At 48.1% G+C, this 25064-nt stretch overlaps 1 protein-coding gene across 1 annotated transcript; it reads left to right on the top strand.

The window, feature by feature from the left end:
- Window positions 1–4190: 4190 nt before the first annotated feature.
- Window positions 4191–24285, top strand: LOC119976381 (zinc-binding protein A33-like). The gene is made up of 6 exons (XM_038816883.1): window positions 4191–4693; window positions 9937–10032; window positions 10127–10360; window positions 11358–11380; window positions 11497–11615; window positions 23267–24285. The coding sequence occupies exons 1-6, from the start codon at window positions 4280–4282 to the stop codon at window positions 23821–23823; spliced, it is 1443 nt and encodes a 480-aa protein (XP_038672811.1). The 5' UTR covers window positions 4191–4279; the 3' UTR covers window positions 23824–24285.
- The last annotated feature ends 779 nt before the right edge of the window (window positions 24286–25064 follow it).

The following is a 25064-nucleotide window of genomic DNA, read 5'->3' as shown; positions in this document are numbered from 1 at the left end:
CCAAAGGAGGCTGGTACAGGCCGGGTCCAAAGGAGGCTGGCACAGGCCAGATCCAAAGGAGGCTGGTACAGGCCGGGTCCAAAGGAGGCTGGTACAGGCCGGGTCCAAAGGAGGCTGGCACAGGCCGGGTCCAAAAGAGACTGAACACATGGCTGTGTCCCTTTTTATCCTTAATCTTGGACCCAATAATTCGACAGGCTCAGATCACTGCCTTCGATTTCGGCCAATAAAGGGGTGGGTGCCTTGGTGGCTGGTCGGGTCCTTAGGGGCCATTGACCTTGGCAGTTGGGCTCTCTCAGTAAAGGGGGTGGCGCCGATCAGTCTGTGTCTGTATCGGTTTCTTGATTGGAGTCCTATTGTTCTGGGAAATGAGCCATTAAAATGCAAACGAGAGGGGGTTTCAATCAGGTCTAGCTACCTGGGTTGCAAATACACACAAGGGGCGAATTTCTCCGACCCCACGCAGGGTCGGAGAATCGGCCGGCAGCGGCGATATTCCCGCTCCCGCCGGGATTTTAATTCTCCGAGCGGCCAAAAACTGGCGTTGTGCAAATCCCACCGGCAGCCTCTGAAAACAGTTGGCGCCGGCGGGATGTCATTGATTTTTTACTTTCAACAAATCTCCGGGCCGGATGGGCCGAAGTCCCGCCGACGTGACCCATGGGAAAAAAGCAGTAGCTTTAAAACGGCGTCAACCATTGATGATGGTTGACGCTGTTCAGTGACCTAGGGCGAGTGCGGGGGGGGGGGGGGGGAGGAGGAGAGAGTCCCGGCGTTTGTGTGGGGGGCGTTTGGGGGTTGGGGGGGGGAGAGAGAGAGTGTCCCGGCGTTTGGGGGGGGAGGGGGGAGAGAGAGTGTCCCGGCGTTTGGGGGGGGTTGCAGCGTTGAGGGAGGGGTTTGCGGCGATGAGAGGGGGGTTGCGGCGTTGAGAGAGAGGGGGGTACCGGCATTGAGAGAGATGGGGGGGGGCGGCGTTGGAGGGGGGTAGGCGTGGTGGGGAGGGGGGTAGGGGTGGTGGGGAGGGGGGTAAGGGTGGTGAGGGGGGTAGGGGTGGTTAGGGGGGGTAGGGGTGGTGAGGGGGTAGGGGCGTTGGAGGGGGGTAGCGGCGTTGGAGAGGGGTGGGGTGGTGAGGGGGGGTTGGGGTAGGGGGCAGCGGCGTGCAGGGGGGTCGACGGTGCATTGGCCCCGGGCATCCGTCGCCCCCCCTCACCCTCACCACCCCTACCCCCCTCCAACGCCCCTACCCCCCTCACCACCCCTACCTCCCTCCAACGCCCCTACCCCCTCACCACCCCTACCCCCCTAACCACCCCTCTCCCCTCAACGCCCCTCCCCCTCACCACCCCTACCCCCCTCCAATGCCCCTACCCCCCTCAACACCCCTACCCCCCTCCAACGCCACCCCCCCCATCTCTCTCAATGCTGGTACCCCCCTCTCTCTCAACGCCACAACCCCCCCCTCAACGCCGCAACCCCCCCTCATCGCCGCAACCGTGACAACTCGTCGTGAAAGGATTACCGAAGCGTGAGTCAGAATCTGAATCAACACCATCTCCCGGTTGCCAGACTTGTGTCTGCCGTTTTTGTGCCGAGGCCGAGTGGGCCATCGTAGGATCCGAATCGTCATGTCTTACCAGTCGACAAGAGTTGTCACGGTGCCAAAGGGGGGTTCGTTTCTCGTGAGGCGTAGGAGCGTTGGCAGTGAAGGGCATTCTTCTCCCGCACCCTTCATGCCACAGAAATTCGGCACTCATCCGTCAAAAAAGAGGCCCAAGCTATTGTTGAAGCTGTGCGGCATTGGAGGCATTACCTGGCCGGCAGGAGATTCACTCTCCTCATTGACCAACGGTCGATAACCTTCATGTTTAATAACACACAGAGGGGCAAGATCAAGAACGATAAGATCTTGAGGTGGGGGATCGAGCTCTCCACCTATAATTACGAGATTTTGTATCACCCCGATAAGCTCAACGAGCCCCCAGTTGCCCTATCCCGAGGTACATGTGCCAGTGCACAAGTAGACCGACTCCGGACCCTTCACGACAGCCTTTGTCACCCAGGAGTCACACGGTTGTACCATTTCATAAAGGCCCGCAACCTGCCCTACTCCGTCGAGGAAGCACGGACAATCACCAGGAACTGCCAGGTCTGTGCGGAGTGCAAGCCGCACTTCTACCGGCCGGAACGTGCGCGCCTGGTGAAGGCCTCCCACCTCATTGAACGCCTCAGCGTGGATTTCAAAGGGCTCCGCCCCTCCACCAACCGTAACACTTATTTTCATAGTGTGGTCGATGAGTACTCCAAATTCCCCTTTGCCATCCCATGCCCCGACATGACGTCTGCCACCGTCATCAAAGCCCTCAACACAATCTTCGCTCTGCTCGGCTTCCCCAACTACATCCACAGTGACAGGGGATCCTCATTCTTGAGTGATGAGCTGCGTCAGTTCCTGCTCAGCAGGGGTATCGCTTCCAGCAGGACGACAAGCTATAACCCCGGGGAAACAGACAGGTAGAGAGGGAGAACGGGACGGTATGGAGGGCGTCCAACTGGCCCTATGGTCCAGGAACCTCCCAGCCTCTTGCTGGCAGGAGGTCCTCCCTAATGCACTACACTCCATTTGGTCACTACTGTGCACCACCACTAACAACACACCCCATCAACGTCTCTTTGCCTTCCCCAGGAAGTCCACATCCGGGGTGTCGCTCCCGACTTGGCTCGCAGCTCCAAAACCAGTCCTGCTCCGTAGGCACGTCCAACTCCACAAGGCGGATCCGTTGGTGGAGAGGGTGCAATTGCTCCATGTAAACTCCCAGTATGCCTACGTGGCCTACCCCGACGGCCGCCAGGATACTGTCTCCCTTAAGGACCTGGCACGAGCAGGTTCCACACACACCCCTCCAGCCCGGCGCCACCCTCCCTTCCCCCAGCGCCCCCACCAGCACCCCCCCCCCCCCCCCCCCCCCCCGCCCAGGACCATCCATCCTCCCCCTGCCCACGCCCATGATGAAGAGGATTTCGGCATGCTCCCGGAGTCACCGAACATCAGGCCAGCATCGACATCGCTGCTGCCACTACGTTGCTCCCAGCGGAACATTAAGGCCCCAGGCCGGTTAAACCTCTAACTGGTCCACTGGACTTCAAAAGACATTTTTTTCCCGCTCTCAAATATAGTAAATATAAATTCATTGCTGTATGTAGTTCTCCACCACCCCCGCTGGACTCAATTTTAACAGGGTGTGAATGTGGTAAACCACTGTTACACCTTTATTAGGTGATGTATGGTAGGACCTGTACTACAGGTTGGCCGGTAGTCCTTGCCTGCTGGCTCCGCCCAGTAGGCAGAGTATAAATATGTGTGTCCTCCATGCAGCAGCCATTTCGCCAGCTGCTCTGGGAGGCCACACATCTTCGAGCAATAAAGCCTCAGTTGTATCCAACTCTAGTCTTTGTTCAATTGATCGTGCGTCAACTAGTCACCTCCTCAAAAAGTCAATCGAATTTGTTGCACATGATCTCTTTGTGACAAAATCATGCTGACTATCCTTGCCTCGCCAAGTGGAGATTAATTGATCCCTCAGAATCTTTTCCAGTAATTTGCCTACCACTGATGTTAGACTCACTGGCCCGTAATTACCTGTTTTCTTCCCCCCCCCCCCCCCCCGCCGACTCCACTTGCCTTCTTGAAAAATGGTACCACGTTAGCTGTCCTCCAGTTTTCTGACACCTTACCTGTGGCCAGATAGGACTTGAAAATGAAAGGGGTCTTGAAAAATCCAGGACTCTGCAGAGAAACGGGCAGCGGGATTAGTTTGCGATTGATACGGGACTATTGAAGAAGAGATGCCATGGAATTAATTTGAGATTGATATAGGGCTACGGGGAGAGAGAGAGAAGCAGTGCAATTAGTTTGGATTAGACTTTGTAAATTTATGTTTAACATCTTTTTTAAGAGTGCCCAATTTTTTTTTCCAATTAAGGGACAATTTAACGTGGTCAATCCACGCATAGCTGAATTTGTAAATATATTGGGGCGGTGAGATTAGTTTGGATCAGATAGAGCTGCACTCTGGCAATATATTGGGGCAGTAAGATTGGTTTGAGGTGTGTACATGTCTGTGGAGAGTGAGAGGAGCACATATAACGTGACCCTTTTAGTTCCTGCGCAATCGCACTGACAGATCAGGAAGTTAGAGTGACTGAAGTGTTTCTGTTTTTTTGTGTGCAGAAGTACAGACACTTTAAAGGGCTCACACCTACGAGAGGAAAGAGTTGGTTTATGGCGAGCCGGCTCCAGCTGGAGTGCCTGAGCGAGGAGTTAACATGCTCCATCTGCCTGGAGTTCCTCAGCGATCCGGTGGTGCTGGCTTGCGGCCACGATTTCTGCCGCTCCTGCATCACCCGGAGCTGGGCTGGCCTGCCGCAGCAGGAGGAGTCCTGCCCGCAGTGCAGAGCCGTCTCCCCGCAGGGGAGCCTGCGGGCCAGCCGCTCGCTGGCCACCCTGGCCGAGAAGGCGCGGGGGCTGAGCGTGCGGCCGGACGGCAGGACGGGTCGCTGCCAGCAGCACCGCGAGGAAGAGCTCAAACTGCTCTGTGAAACTGACGGCAAACTCAGCTGCCTGCTCTGCAGAGACTCGACCAGCCACCGGCACCACCGCTTCCTGGTGTTAGACGAAGCTGTCGAGATCTACAAGGTAAAAGATAGATAAAGACGAGTGTCAACCAGAAAGCAAAACAAATAAAGCAGTCCACCGAAACTGGGCGGACGCTGGCGAGCTGAAATTAAAAACAGGAAGTGCTGGAAACCCCTTCTTGGGAACATTTACTTCGTTGATAAAATATTTGAAAGAGCATTTCAAAATAGGCATCCCAGAGTGCAAATATAAGATTCAAGTTTTCTACATCGACGGTGTTGCACTCTTCAATACATAGAATGCTAAAAGTGCAGAAGGAGGCTATTCGGCCCATTGAGTCTGCACCAACACCTGCCTCGGCCCTATCCCTGTAATCCCTAACTTTAGAAAAAGTACTTCTGCCTCCACCCTATCCACACAACCCAGCAACTCCACCTAACCTTTTGGAGACTTAAGGGGTAATTTAGCGTGCCAATCCACCTAACCTGCACATGTTACCGGAGCACCCGGAGGAAATCCAGGCAAACCCCATACAGTCACCCAAGGTCAGAATCGAACCTGGGTCCCAGGAGCTGCGAGGCAGCAGTGCCACCGTCCTGCCCATGCTGGGCCTCTTTCAGTGCTGTAAAATTCTGGTTGTATTTCGAATCAGTAGCTAGTGGTGTCCCTCAGGGATCCGTGTTGGGCCCACAATTGTTCACAATTTACATAGATGATTTGGAGTTGGGGAGCAAGGGCAATGTGTCCAAGTTTGCAGATGACACTAAGATGAGTGGTAAAGCGAAAAGTGCAGAGGATACTGGAAGTCTGCAGAGGGATTTGGATAGGTTAAGTGAATGGGCTAGGGTCTGGCAGATGGAATACAATGTTGACAAATGTGAGGTTATCCATTTTGGTAGGAATAACAGCAAATGGGATTATTATTTAAACGATAAAATATTAAAGCATGCCGCTGTTCAGAGAGACTTGGGTGTGCCAGTGCATGAGTCACAGAAGGTTGGTTTACAAGTGCAACAGGTGATTAAGAAGGCAAATGGAATTTTGTCCTTCATTGCTAGAGGGATGGAGTTTAAGACTAGGGAGGTTATGTTGCAATTGTATAAGGTGTTAGTGCGGCCACACTTGGAGTATTGTGTTCAGTTTTGGTCTCCTTACTTGAGAAAGCACGTACTGGCGCTGGAGGGTGTGCAGAGGAGATTCACTAGGTTAATCCCAGAGCTGAAGGGGTTGGATTATGAGGAGAGGTTGAGTAGACTGGGACTGTACTCGTTGGAATTTAGAAGGATGAGGGGGGATCTTATAGAAACATTTAAAATTATGAAGGGAATAGATAGGATAGATGCGGGCAGGTTGTTTCCACTGGCAGGTGACAGCAGAACTAGGGGACATAGCCTCAAAATAAGGGGAGGTAGATTTAGGACTGAGTTTAGGAGGAACTTCTTCACCCAAAGGGTTGTGAATCTATGGAATTCCTTGCCCAGTGAAGCAGTTGAGGCTCCTTCATTACATGTTTTTAAGGTAAAGATAGATAGTTTTTTGAAGAATAAAGGGATTAAGGGTTATGGTGTTCGGGCCGGAAAGTGGAGCTGAGTCCACAAAAGATCAGCCATGATCTAATTGAATGGCGGAGCAGGCTCGAGGGGCCAGATGGCCTACTCCTGCTCCTAGTTCTTATGTTCTTATGAAATGGTCATTAAAGAAAGTGCTGAGATTCAAGTTTTCTACATCGATCATGTTGTCCATTTCGGTACAATAAAGTTCAAGTTTCAACTCTGCACAAGCTTGAAGGATGGCATCTAGGGTGGGAATCCCTGGTCCCCAGTGTTTCTCAGTGGCATGATGTTTACAGGTGCCTGGGTTCTACAGTCCCAATCTTGTCAATGGGATTTCCCATTGAAGCCACCGCACACCGCCAGGAAACCCGCGGGCGGTGGGAGGGAGCTGCCGGGAACAGAGAATCCCAACGGCCGGAGAATTGCGGCCCTTATCTTACGAGGAAGGGTTGAGTAGATTGGGCCTGTGTTCATTTGCGTTTAGAAGAATGAGAGGCAACCTTATTGAGACATCGGATTTTCAGGGGGCTTGGCAGGGTAGATGCTGAGAGGATGTTTATCCCTGTGGGAGAGTCTAGAATCAGAGGGCATAATCTCAGAGTGAGGGGTCACCCATTTAAGACAGAGATGAGAACGAACATCTTCTCTGAGTAGTGAATCTGTGGAATTCTTTACTGTAGAGACTGGGGTATTGAAAGTTTGTTCAAGACTGAAACCGACATTTTATAATGAGTAAGGGAATCGAGGGTTATGGGGATAAGGTCGGAAAGTGGAGTTGAGGATTATTATAGTCTTATGATCTTACAATCAAGACAAATTGCGGGGAAAAACTCAGCCAATATGGCAGGATCTGTGGAGAGAGAAACAAAGTTTTTTTTAAAAATTTAGATTACCCAATTATTTTTTCCAATTAAGGGGCAATTTAGCGTGGCCAATCCACCAACTCTGCACATTTTTGGGTTGTGGGGGCGAAACCCACGCAGACACGGGGAGAATGTGCAAACTCCACACAGACAGTGACCCAGAGCCGGGATCGAACCTGGGACCTCAGCGCCGTGAGGCGGTTGTGCTAACCACTTGGCCACCGTGCTGCCCTTAGAGAGAAACAGAGTTAACGTTTCGAGTCCGATGTGACTCTTCAGGAGTTCTCAGACTGCAAACTCTGCTTTCCTCTCTCCACAGATGCTGTCAGAACTGATGACCTTTTCCAGCACACGTTGATTTTGGTTCATATCCTCAGCATCTGAAGTATTTTGCTTTTATTTTGAAATATCATTGGTTTTGAGCAAGTGAAAGGGGTAAAGGGAAAAAGAAGGACCCAAAGGAAAGAATGAAAAGCAGGAGAGATTAAATGACAAATGAAAAACCAAAGGGTGAAAAAAAGAAACAATTTTTTTAAATTAATGGGATGTGGGCATCGCTGGCTGTGCCAGCATTTATTGCCCATCCCGAATTGTCCTCAAACTGAATGGCTTGCTCTGGCCATTTCAAAGGGGCATTTAAGAGTCACTCATGTCGCTGTGGGTCTGGAGTCAGATGTAGACCAGATCATGTAAGGACGGCTGATTTCCTTCCCTGAAGAACATTAGTGATCCATATGAGCTATTACGATAATTGCCAATGGTTTCATGTTCACCATTAGACTTTTTAATTCCAGATTTTTACTGAATTCAAATTTCACCACCTGCCGTGGTGGGATTGAAACCCGGGTCTATGGATTGCTAGTCCAGTGACAATACCACCTTATTTCTACTACCTCCCCTGTCTCCAGATAGTGCACATTAAAAAAAAAATTATTTGTGGGCATCGCCAGTTCGACCAGTATTTATTACCCATCCCTTGTTGCGAGAAGGTGGTGATGAGCTTCCTTCTTGAACCACTGAAGTTCCTGTGCTGTAGGAACACCCACAGTGCTGTTAGGGAGGGGGGTTCCCGGCTTTTTCCGCAGTGACATTGAAGGAACAGTGATATGTGGGATGGCATGGTAGCACCGTGGTTAGCACTGTTGCTTTAAGTGCTGGGGTCCCACGTTCGATTCCGGTCTGTGCGGAGTCTGCACGCTCTCCCCATGTCTGCGCTCCGGTTTCCTCCCACAATTCCCCAAAGACGTGCTCTTAGGTGAATTGGACATTCTGAATTCTCCCACGGTGTACCCGAACAGGCACTGGAATGTGACGACTAGGAGATTTTCACAGCAACATCATTGCAGTGTTAATGTAAGCCTACTTGTGACAACAAAGATTATTATCATTGTATTTCCAATGCGAATGGCAGTGTAGAAGCCATCCAAAGGAAAAGTAAAGGAAATAGGGAAGAAATAATGGAAAAACTGAACTAACAAAAAAAAGGGGGGGGAAAACACACAAATGACTCAAGATGGGAATAGATGTTCTGATCTAAAATTGTCATACTCAAATGTTGAGTCCTCAAGACTGTTGAGTCCTCCAGGCTGACACTCCCAGGTTGAAGGTTGCTGCAACACGGACTGTGTCAACCTGTGTGTTTGTCATATTCCTAGATTTCAGCTTCTCTCAGTCGCAAGATCCTGGGTTCAAATCCCACTTCATACTGTTGACGTGAGTGCATTTAAAAAATTCATTCATGGGATGAGGGCATCGCTGGCTGTGCCAGCATTTATTGCTCATCCCGAATAGTCCCTTAAGAAGGTGGGGGCGAGCTCCCTTCTTGAATGGCTGCAATCCATGAAGAATGCTGAATGTGTCAGCAATGCTGTCTTTCGGGCGAGTTGTTAAAACGTGGCCCCACCTGCCATGTTGGGTGGGTGTAAAAGATTCTGTGGCATCTTTTTCTAAAAAAGCTGTATTTATCCCCTCAAGCAACATGACCAATAAAGAAAACCAGATTAATCTGGCCATTCGCTCATTCTTTCATGGGATGTGAGGTGTCACTTGCAAGTGCCAGCCTTTGCTGCCCGTTCCTAACTGGGTGGGCTCGCTGAGTCTCTTCAGAGAGGTAGTGTAGAGTCAACCCATAGTGCAGGCCGGGTAAAGGCTGGCAGATTCCTTGCCTTCAAAGGATATTCGGGAGCCAGATGGATTTTTAAACGTCGATCGATGAGAGCTTCATGGTCATCGCCATCACTTGAGTCTTTCTCCCCTCACCCCACCCCCCTCAAACTAATTGTTGTTCGTTGGAGATTGCTGTGTGCAAATTGGCTCCCATTTTTCCTACATTGCAACAGAATACACTTCAAAGAAGAGTACATAATTGGCTGTAAAATGCCCAGTGATGGCCTGAGGTCACAAGAGGTTCTATAAAAATGCAGGACCTCTTTTAAAAAAAAAAAATTAGAGTACCCAATTCATTTTTTTCCAACTGAGGGGCAATTTAGGATGGCCTAACCACGTACCCTGCACATCTTTGGGTTGTGGGGGTGAGACCCACGCAGATACAGGGAGAATGCGCAAACTTCACACGGACAGTGACCCCGGGCTGGGATCGAAGCAGGATCCTCCACACCGTGAGGCAGCAGTGCTAACCACTGCGCCGCCTCTTGGTCCTCTTTTTTTTGTTGTTGTAAAACCCAATGAACCTAAACGTCATTTTTTCTTCCTCCGTATTCCATTTAAATTCTGCATTGAATTAGACCGTAAGACAGAGGAGCAGAATTAGGCCACTCGGCACATCGAGTCTGCTCCGCCATTCAATCATGGCTGATATTTTCTCAGCCCCGTTCTCCTGCCTTCTCCCCTGAACCCCTGATCCCCTTACTTGATTCTCTGTTTCCAGGAGAGGTTGAAATTATCGTTGAACTCTGCTGCCAGAAGGAAGCTACGAGTACTGATGGCTAAACTGAACCAGAAACAGCAGATTTCCAAAGTTCGGGTAAGGCCTATCCAGTATAAATGGGGCCTGGGCATCTTTTGCTCCCCGCTTTGCCTGCGGTCCACTAATTATGTTGCCGCCTCTCATTTGGCAGGAGCGATCGAGCAGCCTGAAAGCCCACATCACCTCTGAGTTCACCGAAATGCACCAGATTCTCACCGAGAAAGAGCAGCGATGGCTTGGCGATCTCAAGGAAGAAGAGGAGAGGATTCTGGACACGATGGAGAAAAACCTCCGTGTGATCCAAGAGGAGTTGGACCGTGTTGAGCAAGAGCTATCAGACTTGCAGGGGCGAATGAGTCAAGAAGATACAATTGCTTTTCTGAAGGCAAGTAGTTGTTTAATTCGTCTGACCTTTGGGGTGGGGAGGGGGGAGTAATTACTGTAAAGCCGAAATTCCTGATGAAAAATAAAACCCAGAAATGCTCGCCAGGTCAGGCAGGGTCTGTGGGGACAGAGAGCAAAACAGAGGTAACGTTTCAATCTTAGTTATCCCACTCTCCACCAATTCACATATTTTGAGTCAACTGAAGTGGCGTTTTTTTCTTTCTCTTGTGTCAGCGACAGCTCAGGGTAGCCCTGCATTGGCAGAATACGGGTTTAAGTCCCACTCCAGGACTTGGGTGCAAAGATCCAGGCTGACACTCCCAGTGCAGTGCTGAGAGAGTGCCGTGATGTCGGAGGTGTAGCCTGTCGGATGAGACATTGCACCGAGATTGCATCCTCCCTCTCAGGTGGACATGGGAGAGTTAATCACCCTCAGTGCCCTGGCCAATATATAATCTGCACATCATCATCATCACAAAGATAAACGCAAAATACCATGGACGCTGGAAATCGTGAGATTAAAACGGAACGTGGTGGGAAAACCCAGCAAGTCCGGCAGCATCTGTGCAGAGAGGAAGAGTTAACGTTTCAAGTCCAGTATGATTCTTCTTCAGAGCATCAGGGCGAAAAACATAGATTATCCGGTCTGTATCACAGTGCTGGTTGTGGGAGCTCACTGTGCACAAATTGGCTGCTGAGGGGCTGAATTACCTAGTCCTGTTCCTAATTCTTATGCTCTTATGATGGGGGAGGGTGATGGGTGGGCGGTGGGGGGGGGGGGGGGGAGGAAAGGAAAGGAAAGTTGAGTTAAAGCCACAGTCAGAACAACCGTGATCTTGCTTAATGGCAGAGCAGGCTGAAGGGGGCAAATGGGCTGCTCCTGATCCCGTTTCTTGTGTTCATATCTCATTTTCGTCCTGCAGTGGGGTTATTAATGGAGCGAATTGTGAGACTTTTCAGTCACCCAGCCTGAACTTTTTGCTTTTGTCATTATTTAGGTGGAAGCCTCTCGGAAGAATGGGTGAGACATGTTCTAACTTCTTTTAAATGATAAAAGATTGCATTCAACAGTTTTATTGAATTAGCTTGTGCTGCAAAAACTGTGCCCTAACATTTAAAACAAAAATAATTTTCCAGCATCGAGTACAAGGAATACTCTGCACTACCATTTGTCGGTGAAGATCTGGCTGTGGGTGTGTTCAAAGGTCCTTTGCAGTATATTACCTGGAGAGAGATGATAGACAGCATCAACCCAGGTAAACCTATTCTATAATTCTAATGAAAAACTTAGCATGCTTGACGTGTCAAAAAACAAATGCTGGACGACATGATCATAAATATGGAACGCACACACAGTCAGCAAAAGTTATTGAATTCAGCAGCTTTAGCTTCATATTGATGGGGGGAAATCCCTCTGGCTTCTGTCCTGGTTCAGGAGCATTTTTTGTTCCAAAAATATTTTATCTTCATAGAACATTGCAAACATTTAAAAATGACCATCACGCAAAGTGTATATTCCGGTTCTCTACATACATCATGTTGCTCGCTGTTTGAGCTGCTTCAATACAATCAAAGAAACATTACAGACATTTCAAAATGGTAATTACAAATGGTACAAATGTATTTACATTTGTCTACATAGATCAAACACTCTGAGGTATTGCAATGCAATTGTGATGTGTATCATATTCACTGTAAACATTCAAAGTGAGTCATACAGCCCAAGTGGGGTTCTACACAATTCCGCTCCGCTCAGTTCTTAATGGTTGAAAGGTCTTATAAACCGATCTTTCCCCATTGCACTTCTGTGGCGGCTGCCCCAAGCTTTAGTGCTTCCCTCAGCACATCGTCCTGGGTTTTGAATGTGCCAGTTGCAACTTGTTGGGGGCAACTCCTTGTACTGGAAGAAAAACAAGTTTCGGGAACATACAGAAGGTATGGATAGTGTAATTCTCTCTGAGCGCTGATATCTAATCCCTTGGGATTGAGATCACCGAGAGTATAACTACATCAAGCTATGAAATAGAGTCCCTATGGTGCAGAATGCGGCCATTTGGTTCATCGAGTCTGTACCAACCTTCCAAAAGAGCAGCCTACCCAAGTCCACTCTCCCGCCCACCCCTAACTAGTTTATAAAGCAGAGGTGGGCAACCTGTGGCCTGTAAGTCCCAAGCAGCCCGCCAGGGTTCTGAATGTGGCCCGCTAGATATTTTGTTCACCATCGCCAACATACAGGGTTGCCAGATTCCACTGACTTTGGTCTGCATGTTTTTTGCCCTACCGGTATGACTGAAGTGATACACACGTAAAGCAAGGGTACGTGAGGTGAGGTGCAACATTGACTGTGAGAGTCATGCATGCCCTCTGAATCAAATGAAAGAGTAACTGTTTCTTTTGTTTTTAACCACTTGAAGTTGATGACAGTGCTATTAATGTATGAATGATTCAGCATTTTCTATTACTCATATGAAACATTCGACGTGTATTAAATGTATTCACTCTCATTCGTGGGGTCACGATTACCAAACGTGCCCGATTTCAATCTTATGGCCCACCGAGATGATGGAGGGCCTCTCGGGTGGCCCACTCACCAGCTTGGTTTGCCATCACTGCTATAAAGTAAACATTTCTATTTGCTGCTCTGTTGAAACGACATGTCTTTTTTAGTTTAGCCACTAGGTGCTGCTGGCATCCTCCTCCAAACAGTGTCTGCGCCCATGGTGCGAGATACAGTGATATTGTTATGTTGCACCCAGGAGTAAGTCGCTATAAAACCAGCAAATGCACAGGGCTGTATTGTGTGTTGCCCTGTGTGTGGAGTTAAGGAAATATGATTTGTTGCATTGTAAACACATTGAATATTCTTAAATAAGCAAAATACTGTGGTATTTGGAAGTTGAAACGAGAACAGGGGATGCTGGGAAAACCCAGCAGGTCTGGCAGCATCTGTAAGGAGATGCTCTTCGTCAGTCCCATTCTGAATGTTGGATATTTATAACTCATCTGCTTGTCTTTAAATCCCTCCATCACTTCCCTACGAAGGAGCCCAAATTCATCTTGTTTCCTTTCAATCATTCTTTCAGTAAAAATATACCAATTGTTGCGGGAATTGTATGTAAAATTCAACGCAACACGCCTAAAGTATTTTTCATCCCCACAAGAGCACTTTCCGCAGTAGAAGTATTCTGGTAGCAAAAGGGTCAATATGCGACCGAGTACAGTACCACCGCATGGCGATGTAAGAAGGCACATGACCTAGAGCTAAGGTCAAACTGGAGATAGGGAGCAATATGCAAGGACCTAGCATGGGGTCCTCTCCATATCTGTGGTGCGACTGGTAGCAGTATATGTGCACAAATTGTTGAAGGTGGTGGGGCGGATTGATAAAGTGGGTTAATGAGGCTGGGCTTGATAATTAGGGACTTGACTATAAAAACAAAGTGAACCTTAACTAAGCACTGGGTTGGTCTCAACCGGAGTATTGTGTCCTATTCTGGACCCCATACTTTAGGAAGGATGGGATAGCCTCAGACGGAGTGCAGAAAGGATTCTTGACAATGATGCCAGGCATAAGGAACTTCAGTTACGTAAATATCTTGGAGGAGCAGGGACTGTTTCCCTCGGTGAAGTGACGGTTGGATCGGAGATATGGCAGATGTGTTCACGATGGGCCGAAGTGTCTCTTTCTGTGCTGTAGAACTAAAATTATGCGGAGGCCTGTAGAGAGTAGATAACGGGGACTGTCCCAACTGGCAGAAGGATTAAGAATGAAAGAATACCAAGTTAACGTGACTGGCAGAAGAGTTAAAGGCAGTATGAGGAGGAGCTTTTATTATGTGGTTACACCACAAGAACATAAGAAATAGGAACAGGAGTCAGGCCATTCAGCCTTTCGAGCCTGCTCAGCCTTTGCTAAGATCGTGGCTGATCCAACACTCACTAAGTCGACTTTCCTGCCTTCTCTCCGTCACCCTTAATACCCCCACTGATTAAAAACTATCGATCTCAGCCTCAAAAATGTTCAAGTGTATCGGCCTCCACAGCTTCCTCGGGTCAAGAATTTCAAAGATTCACCACTCTTTGAGAGAAGAAATTCTTCCTCAAATCCATCTTAAATGACCACCCCCTTATTCTCGCTTATTCTTAAATGAACACCCCTCTGATCCTACACTCTCCCATGAGTGGAAGCATCCTCCCAACATTTACCTTGTCTAACCCACTAAGAATGTTATATATTTCAATCGTATCACCTACCATGTTCTATACTTTGAGGAGAACAGACCAAACGTGTTTAGTCTTTCCCCAGATTAGCGAGGGATCATCCTTTTATAAAAATTCATTCATGGGTTGCGGACGTTGCTGTTCGGCCAGTATTCATAGAATCATGGAATTTGCAGTGCAGAAAGAAGCCATTTGGCCCTTCGAGTCAGTACCAGCCCTTGGAAAGAGCACCCTATTTAAGCCCACACCTCCACCCTATCCCTGTAACCCAGTAACCCACCTAACCTTTTTTGGACACTAAGGGGCAGTTTAACATGGCCAATCCACCTAACCTGCAGATCTTCGGACTGTGGCTGGAAATCAGAGCACCCGGAGGAAACCCACACAGACACGGGGAGAACGTGCAGACTCCGCACAGACAGTGACCCAAGCTGGGAATCGACCCTTTGACCCTGAAGTTGTGAAGCAACAGTGCTAACCACCATGCCGCCCTTATTTGTTGCCCATTCCTAATTTTCCGCTCTTGAAGTGAGTACCATTTCAGCCATTTTAAGCGCCAACCCAATTGCTGTGGGTCTGGAATCACATGTAGGCCAGACCAGATAAGGATGGCAGATTCTCCCCCCTAAAGGTCATGAGTAAACCACTTAGACAACTTTTCAGTCCATTTTTCAAAAAATTGAATTGAAATTTCGCCATCTGCTGTGGTGGGATTTGAACCCAAGTCTCCAGAATATTTCCCTAGGTCTCTGGATTACTAGCCCAGTGACAATACCACTATGCCACTGCTTCAGGATCTGGATCAGGATCAGGAATGCTTTGCCTGAGAAGCAGATTCAATTGTGGCTTGTAAAAGCGAATTGACTAAGGACCTTGAAGAGACAAAATTTGCAGGACCGCAGGGAAAAGGCACGAGAGGGGGACTAGGTGAGTTACTCTTGCAGAGAGCTGGTGCAGACACGATGGGCCGAATGACAACAGTACAAAAGGAGGCCATTTTATGATTCTGCTCTATGATTCCGAGTATTGCTTTATCCAGAAGGTTAAGCCGAGAGGCTGCAGTTATAGTATGAGGGAGGTCAGTAGCTTTCCAGTGCCACTGTAAAACTGCTTTATACTGTAAATAATGATCACACTCGAGAGTTTGCGTGTGCACCTACATTTTTCAAAATATTTCTCCACAGGATGTGGACTTTGCTGCCTAGGTCATCATTCATCGCCGATCCCTAATTGCCCCTTGAGAAGGTGGTGTTGAGTTGCCTTCTGGAACCACCGTAATTCCTATGGTGTAGGTACTCCCACAGTGATGTTAGGGAGGGGGTTTCCTGAGTTTTGAACCAGCATTAGTGAAGGAACGGAGATATATTTCCAAGTCAGGATGGTGAGTGGCTTGGCAGCAAGCTTGCGGGTGGTGGTGCTCATCATAAGAATATAATGGGGCAGCACGGTGGCACAGTGGGGTAGCACTGCTGCCTCATGGCGCCGAGGTCCCAGGTTCGATCCCGGCTCTGGGTCACTGTCCGTGTGGAATTTGCATATTCTCCCCGTATTTGCGTGGGTTTCGCCCCCACAACCCAAAGATGTGCAGGATAGGTGGATTGGCCACGCTAAATTGCCCCTTAATTGGAAAAGATGAATCGGGTACTCTAAATTTATAAAATAATAATAATAATCACTTATTGTCACAAGTAAGCTTCAATGAAATTACTGTGAAAAGCCCCTAGTCGCCATATTCCGGCGCCTGTTTGGGGACGGCGGTACGGGAATTGAACCGGCGCTGCTGACATTGTTCTGCATTACAAGCCAGCTTGTAGAATCCTTGCAGTGCAGAAGGAGGCCATTCAGCCTATTGAGTTTGCACCAACCCTCTGAAAGAGCACCCTACCTAGGTCCAATCCTCCGCCCTATCCCCGTGACCTAACTTGCAGATCCCAGGGCTCTGTGGGGCAATTTAGCGTTGCCAATACACTTTAGGCTGCACATCTTTGGAGTGTGGGAGGAGAAACTGGAGCACTCCAAGGAAACCCACGCAGACACGGGAGAACATGGAAAATCCACACAGACAAGGCCAGAATTTAATTTGGTTCCCTGGCACTGTGAGGCAGTATTTCTGCTGCATGTGTCCTTCTAAGTTAGGTAATTTGGACATTCTGATTCTCCCTCTGTGTACCCTAACAGGCGCCGCAATGTGGCGATGTGGTGACTGGGGGCTTTTTGCAGTAACTTCAATGCAGTATTAATGTAAGCCTACTTGTGACAATAAGGATTATTATTATTAAATGGGAGATGTCAGGGATTTGGAAGAGATCTGTCGATCAAGAAGATGTGGAATATTCTGAAAATATTTATTTACAAATATATATATTTTTAAATGCTCTCCCTGAGCTTATCAATTGAACAAGTTGGGCTCCCCGGGCACGGCTTAAACTTGCCTGGGAGTAGTGGCCAGCCCATGTCCTAAAATCCCCTCCCTGAAGGATGCATCCAGCTCTGATTCCCCAGATCAACCAGGGACTGGATTTCAGAGTTATAAACATATGCCCACAATCATTTCAATGATGCAGTATAAGTTCAACTGAATTCACATTCTAAGAGTCAGTTCGGTCAGTTGACGAGATGGCTAGTGTTATGGGTCAGGGTTTAGAGAACCCCCAAGTGTATTATGGAGTTCACCTGACCCACAACTTTTAATAGATTGTGGTATGGGGAGCACACGGACCACTCTACAGGTATGGTACAACAGAAATGGAAAAGTATTTTTTAAAACAAAACAATGTTTATTCTATGAACTTAAGTTAACCTTTTTAAAACAAACAGTGAACATCTTAGCAACCAGTAAATCAAATCCACCCCCCCAAAGAATACAACACTAAGTAATCTGTATGTTGTCCTTTTAACACCCAGAAGACTTAACAAACCTTTAAACAGAAGCTAATCAGGGTTTAATTCAATACTGAAAACATTTATAATTCTGAATTCACCAAATGATTAAGAGATAGGGCGTGATTCTCCGCCCCCCACGCCGGTTGGGAGAATAGCGGGAGGGCCCCCGACATTTTTCACGCCCTCCCGCTATTCTCCCCCTCCCTCGCCCGACCCACGTCACGAATCGCCGTTCGCCGAGCGGCCGGGCCTTTACGCCCGTTTTTTCACGTCAGCAAACACACCTGCTCGCTGCCGTCGTAAAAACGGGTGCTGGATGCCCGTTCGGGGCATCCAGAGGCCCGTTTGGGGCGGGAGCACCACCGTTGTGCTCGGGAGGGGACAGGCCCGCGATCGGTGCCCACCGATCGTCGGGCCTGCGTCCAAAAGGGACGCACTATTTCCCCTCCGCCGCCCGACAAGATCAAGCCGCCACATCTTGTCGGGCGGCGGTGGAGAAATGCGGAATCGCGCATGCTCGGGTTCCGTCAATGGCGTGATGACGTCACCCGCGCATGCGCGGGTTGGAGCCGGCCGCGCGTCATCTTGGCGCGCGGCCTTAACGATGGTCGTTAAGGCCGCGACGCCGTGAGTCCCGGGATCCCGCTCCTAGCCCCGATTGGGGGGGGGGGGGAATCGGGTCCCGGGAACGGGCGTGAAGGCTGCCGTGAAACACGGCCGGTTTCACGGCAGCCTTTACGACTCTCCGCATTTGCGGAGAATCTCGCCCATAGTCTTTCATGGCAGAGAGAAACATCAGTACTCCTGCTTTGTCTGACTTCAGCTGCAACACACTGAAAAACAAAACCAAAATGACAGACATACACAAGCTTTTCTCAAAGTGAAACTAAAAAGCAGAACCAGAGCTCAGCTCCACCCACACTCTGACATCACTGCAGTAACATGAGCCACTAACCATTTCTTAAAATGACACTAGTGATGCTGCAGAATAATGCCAACCACACAGTATAGATCCACATTCTGGCTGATGTATCTCTTGGGGGCCTGCCTCCTCGCCTTGCCCCATGGTGATTCCTGGCACAAGCCATGAGAGAGCAACCTTTGGGTAAAGAGGGCTCTGCATAAAGAGAGAGGAGAACAAATCTGCGTCCAGCCACTTACACGTCAACGCACCGCAATCACACTATTCCAAAACCATAGATTCTGTCATGTAAGGGAGGAGGAGATACTTGTTTAGGAATTTGAAACTATAAATACGATTTGTCTCACTTCATGCTGCGGTAGGCTAGTAATCCAGAGGCCTGAGCTAATGCTCCGGGGATAATGGGTTCAAATCTCACCACGGCATTGTGGAAATCAACTCAATTCATTCAATTGAAAACTATTCATGGTGACTGAAATGATCATTGATGATCCTTAAAACAATCATCTGGTTCACTATAGGGAAGGAAATCAGCCATCCTTACCTGGCCTACATGTGATTCCACACTCACAGCAATGAGGGCAGCACAGTAGCACAGTGCTTAGCACTATTGCTTCACAGCTCCAGGGTCCCAGGATCGATTCCTGGCTTGGGTCCCTGTCTGTGTGGAGTCTGCACGTTCTCCCCGTGCCTGTGTGGGTTTCCTCCGGGTACTCCGGTTTCCTCCCACAAGTCCCGAAAGACGTGCTATTAGGTGAATTGGACATTCTGAATTCTCCCTCTATGTACCTGAACAGACGCTAAAATATGGCGACTCGGGGCTTTTCACAGCAACTTCCTTACAGTGTTAATGTAAGCCTACTTGTGACACTAAAGATTATTATTATGTGATTAATACTTGCCTTTATTAGTCAAGGCATAGAATAAAAGAGGTGATGATGGAGCTGTGTAAAATTCTGGTTAGGCCAAGCAAGAGTACTTCTTCAGTTCTGGTTGCCACACTATAGGAAGGATGTGATTGCACTAGAGAGGGTGCAGAGGAGATTCACCAGGATGTTGCCTGGGATGGAGTGTTTCAGCTATGAAGAGAAGCTAGTTAGGCTGGGATTGTTCTCCTTGGAGCAAAGAAGGCTGAGGAGGGACCTGATTGATGTGTAGAATATTATGAGGGGCATAGATAGAGTAGAAGGGAACAAGCGGCATAGATTTAAGGTAAGGTGATTTGAGGAATAGCCTTTTCCCCCAGAGGGTGGTGGGAGTCTGGAACTCACTGCCTGAAAGGGCGGTAGAGGTGGGAACCCTCACAACATTTAAAAAGCATTTAGGTGAGCACTCAAAAGCATACAAGTCTATGGACCAAGTGCTGGAAAATGGGATCAATAGATAGGAGCTTAATGCCTAGCACAGACACGATGGGCCGAAGAGCCCCTTACTGTGCTGTAGAACTCTGTGACTCTGTGACCCAACTGCTCCGTTCACTTGGAATATTGACCAAGACGCGTGACAAATTTGTTTTTGGACCTTGGGCAAGCGAGAGATGCCCAGGGAGTGTTAACTTTATTTAAAACACAATGGCATTTCAATTGTGATTTACTGAGTTCAGTTTCATTGTAATACACATATATCTACCAGGCTGTGTATTATCACAGGGAACATAATTTGCTTTGGCCAAATCAACACAGGTTTATAAAGGGAACTTGTATTTGGCAAGTTTGTCTTGCATCTTTTGAAGTTGTGAAGAAGCAGGGAAGATAATGTGCAGCGTATTTGGGTTATCAAAAAGTTTTGCGAGAGGTGATTAGAATGTGCACACAATTAGGGTTCACGGGTTTGGCAAATAAGCTAAACAAGGAGGTCAAGGACAATAAAAAGGCAAAAACTAAGGGTTACCATGTTGCAAACATCACCAAAGGGATACTAAAAAAGTAATAAAAAGAGCCAAGGTAAATTACGAAAGAAAGCTAGTGCGAAATATCAAAAAGGATAGCAAAATCATCTATAAAGGGGAAGAGACTCGCTAAAGCGAATGTTGGACCCTTGGAAAATGAAACAGAGTTTTTAAAAAAATATTTTTATTCTCCTCCTTTTTCACAATTTTCTCCTGAACTTACACCCACCAACAATAATCAACAGCAAATATATCATTCCCCATAGCAATAACAACGATCCCATCCTCCCACAAACCCCCAAACATCAGCCCACATGTTAACATAAACAAATGACAAAAAAATAATCAGGGATTACCCACAGCCCTCTTTAATATACACAGACTCCCTCCCCCCAACCCACCAACCCATCCCCCCCCCCAACTAATGTTCGATGTTATCCAGTTCTTGAAAGTGCATAATAAATAGTGCCCATGACTTGTAGAACCCCTCCGAGCTTCCCTTTGGGCGATCAATGAGGTGAAGGCTATAATATCTGCCTCCGCACCTGTTTCCAACCCTGGCTGGTCCGACACCCCAAATATGGCCTCCCGGGGACCTGGGTAAAAGTAAACAGAGTTAATACTGGGAAACAGAAATGGCAGCGATGCTAAATCAATATTTTGCCCCAGGTTGCACAGTGGAGGTCACGAGTACCATTCCTAAAGAAACAGGCAATTCAGAGGTAATAGAAAGGGTGGAACTTCGAATAATTAGCATTGATCGAAAATCAGTACTCAACAAACTATTGGGATTGAGGGCAGACAAGCCCCCAGGACCTATATGGCCTACGTCCTAGGGTGTTAAAGGAAGTGGCAGCGGAGATAGTGGATCCATTGGTTATAATATCCAAAATTCCCTGGACACGGGAAAGGCTCCAGTGGATTGGAAAAATTTTAATGTAACGTCCTTATTCAAAAAGGGAGGGAGGCAGAATGTAGGAAATTACAGACCGGTTAGTTTAACATCTGTTGTTGGAAAATTGTTAGAATGCATTATTAAGAAAGTAATGTCAGGGCATTTGGAAAGTCAAAGCGCAATCCATCAGAGTCAGCATGGTTTTATGAAGGGCAAATCATGTTTGACTAATTTGCTAGCATTTCTTGAAGATGTAGCAAGCAAAGTGGATAATGGGGATAATGAGGGGAGATCAAATTATGGTATATAAGATGATAAATGGTATGGATGAAGTAGACATGGAGCAGATGCTTCCTCTGTGTGGCAATCTAGAACGAGAGGTCATAGTCTCAGGATAAGAGGTAGCAAATTGAAAACAGAGTTGAGGAGAAACTACTTCTCCCAAACGGTAGTGAATCTGTGGAATTCGCTATCCCAGAATGCGGTGGACATTGGGTAAATTTGAGGAGTTAGATAGATTTTTAATTAGTAATGGGTTGAAGGGTCACAGAGAATGGGCAGGACAGTGAAGTTGAGGCCATGATGAGATTAGCCATGATTGTACTGAATGGTGGCACCGGCTCCAGAGGCTAAATTGCCTACTCCTGCTCCAAGTTCTTATGTCCAGAGAAAGAATATTCTGTCTAATTCCACCTTCCAGCTCTTGGTCTGCAGCCCTATAGGTAACAGCATCTCAAGCACAAATAAGGGGATCAGGAGTTATGGGGAGAAGACAGGAGATTGGGGGTGAGAAACATTTCAGCCATGATCAAATGGTAGAGCCGATCCGATGGGCCAAATGGCCTAATTCTACTCCGATATCTTCTGGTCTTATATATTAGCGTGGACTGATGATTGGTTAATGATCAGAAAACAAAAGGGTTATTTTTGGGTTGACCAGTTCAAACAGCAATGGTTCCCACTGCAAGGCTCTGTGCTTGGACCTCAGGCTTTGCAGTGACTTAGTTGGAACCATGATTGTTGAAGACGCAAAGTTAGGTGGGAATGAAAGCTGTGAGTAGGGTGCAACGAAGTCGCACAGGTCCATTGGCAGATCAGGTGAATAGACAAGAACATGGAGATGGAATATAATGTGGGGATATTGCAAACTTATCCATTGTGGCAAGGAAATTAGAAAGACAGAACATTTTAACATGGAGACAGACGAGGAAATGTTGCACTCAAGTACTTGTGCTCAAGTATACAAATCGCAGAAAGTTAACGTGCCGGTACAGCAAACAGTTAGCATAGCAAGGTGTATATTAGCCTTTATTACTAAGGAATTTGATTGTGAGAGAAAATCATTCTTATTTCAGTTGTATAGGATCTTGGTGAGACTGCACTGAAAGTACTGGGTCCAGTTTTGGCCTCCTTAACCTGAGGATGTAAGGGTTGAAAGTTGACAAGACTGGAGTGAGGAGGGGGACAGAGTAGACGAGGCCTGTATGTCCAAGGAATGCACAGAGTGAGAGGTGATCTCAATGAAATATTCTTAAGGAGCGTGACAGGACTGAAACTGAATGTTTCTCCTGATGGGGGTGTCCAGAACATAGGGCCTCGGTTGCAGAATAAGGGACCGACCATTTAGGACTCAGATGAGGAGAAATGTCTTCACTCCGAGTGTTCGGGAACTTCGTAATTCCCTACCCTCGAGAGCTGTGGTTGCTCAGTTGTGGAGTAGGTCCAAGTCGGAGGACGATGGATTCTTTTGGTACCAAGGGAATAGGGTGAGGTGGGAGCAGAGCAACCTTGAATGCCCCGCCCCACCCCCCTGCTCCTATTTTGTATGGTCTTATGTGAAGAATTGCTAAATCTCCTTGACCTCGAGCTTTTTGCCTCTAGTACTGGACACCTCATGGACAGCATAGTTTCTTCACCACCTTCTGAAGGGCAATGAGGGACGGTAACAAACACTGACCTAGCCAGCAATACCCACATCCTGTGAAAGTAAAGAAAAATCTATGATGCGTGTCGGGATTCTTCATTGAATAAAATCATTCATTTTTTTTATTTGTTCCCCCCCCCCCCCCCCCCCCCCCCCCCCTTCCCCCCCCCCCAGCTCCAGCCTGTCTGACTCTGGATCCTGACACGGCGAATCCCTGGCTCGTCCTGTCTGAGGACCGGACCAGTGTGAAACAGGGGGACGAATGGCAAGATCTCTCCGACAGCCCCAAGAGGTTTGATCAATGCGTCAGCATCCTTGGCACGGACGGGTTCACGTCGGGGAGACATTACTGGGAGGTGGAGGTGGGGGAGAAGACTGAGTGGGATGTGGGAGTGGTCAGGGAGTCCGCCAACAGGAAAGGCGACATCACCGCAGCACCCGAGGATGGATATTGGATTATGTGGCTGACCAACCAATCGGATTACCTGGCTTGTACGTCATCTCCGACCCGCCTGACCGTACCTGCCAAACCCCAGAAGATCGGCGTGTACCTTGACTACGAGGCTGGACAGGTGTCATTTTACAATGCGGACAACATGTCCCATCTTTACACTTTCACCCAAACTTTCACTGATAAACTCTTTCCTTATTTCAGCCCGGGACTGATTGACGATGGACAAAACTCCGAAGCTCTGAAAATCTGCCCAGTGATAGGCCACTGTTCGGAGTAAACCCGGGCAATAAATTTCCTGTCCAGTAATTTGTTTATTTAAAACGTTTGGCATGAAGGAATAATCCCGCAGAAATTGAAAGCTGTCATAATCTGCGTTGCAAAGGCAGAATATTTTCTTGATATTTAATATAATCTCTAGGGCAGCACGGTGACTCAGTGGTTCGATCCTGGCTCCGGGTCACTGTCTGTGAGGAGTTTGCCCTTTCGCTCCGTTTGCTTGGTTTTCGCTCCCACAACTCAAAGATGTGCAGGGTAGGTGGATTGACCATGCTAAATTGCTCCTTAATTGGAAAAAATGAATTGGGTACTCTACATTTATTTTAAAAAAGAACAAAAAATTAATATAATCTCTGTTCAAAGCAGCACTGCCATAATGCTGAATTGTAAATGTTAGGTAAGGATTAGTTCAATAGGGGCAACCTTCAACATTATGCCAGACTTTAATAAACATCATCTGCTATCTGGTTTGAAATCTGTCATTATTTTAATCATAAATATGTAAATTGTCCAAACGCATGAATGTGCAAATTGCCTGATTGAATAAAAACTGAGTTGCCAACAAAATCCATGCCCATAGAGGACAATCTCACCAGCAGCTTATTAAAATTGCCTCGGGCTCCTAACTGAATCATGCAACCTTACTGCGCACAGATTCAACCACTTCAATATCATCACCGTCAACTGGCGGTGGAAACCTTAACCCCAGGATTAAAATCACCAAGGCGTGATAGACAACAAGGTTTTAACTCCCACCTGCCCAGTTTCCCCAAGGTGAGAAAATGTGGGCCGACCCATTTGGCATCCTTGGCCATGTCCTTTTCTCGTCCTCATATAATGTACTATTGGGCACAATGAAAAGGTACCGAGCAATTTACCTGTTTGATCTCCAGTGTGGCGCAGATGAAATACGTGTGAGGAAGGGGTGAATTTCACAGAACGACATTCAAAGAGAGACCTGGAAGGCTGGGATTCTCCGACCTAGTGGCGGCTTCCCCATTCTCCGGCGCCTTTTTTCGGGCGCCGATGGGATCGCCGCCATGCCGGTCGGGGGCCGTTGACAGCGGCACCCCAGACGATTCTCCGGGCCCCGAGTGGCTGACGAGTTTGGTCGCGTGGATTACTCGCCTCCCAGGCGGGACCTGGAAGGTAAGTGTGCGAAGGCCGTCCTGGAGGGGTGGTGAGGGGTTCCGACCTGCGGGGAGCCCCCACGGTGGCCTGGCCCGCGGATCGGGGCCTACC

This window comes from Scyliorhinus canicula, chromosome 13 (genome assembly GCF_902713615.1).
Source record: "Scyliorhinus canicula chromosome 13, sScyCan1.1, whole genome shotgun sequence".
NCBI lineage: Eukaryota > Metazoa > Chordata > Chondrichthyes > Carcharhiniformes > Scyliorhinidae > Scyliorhinus > Scyliorhinus canicula.
The sequence above is the reverse complement of the archived record's forward strand: the minus strand, read 5'-3'. Positions and strand labels throughout refer to the sequence as shown.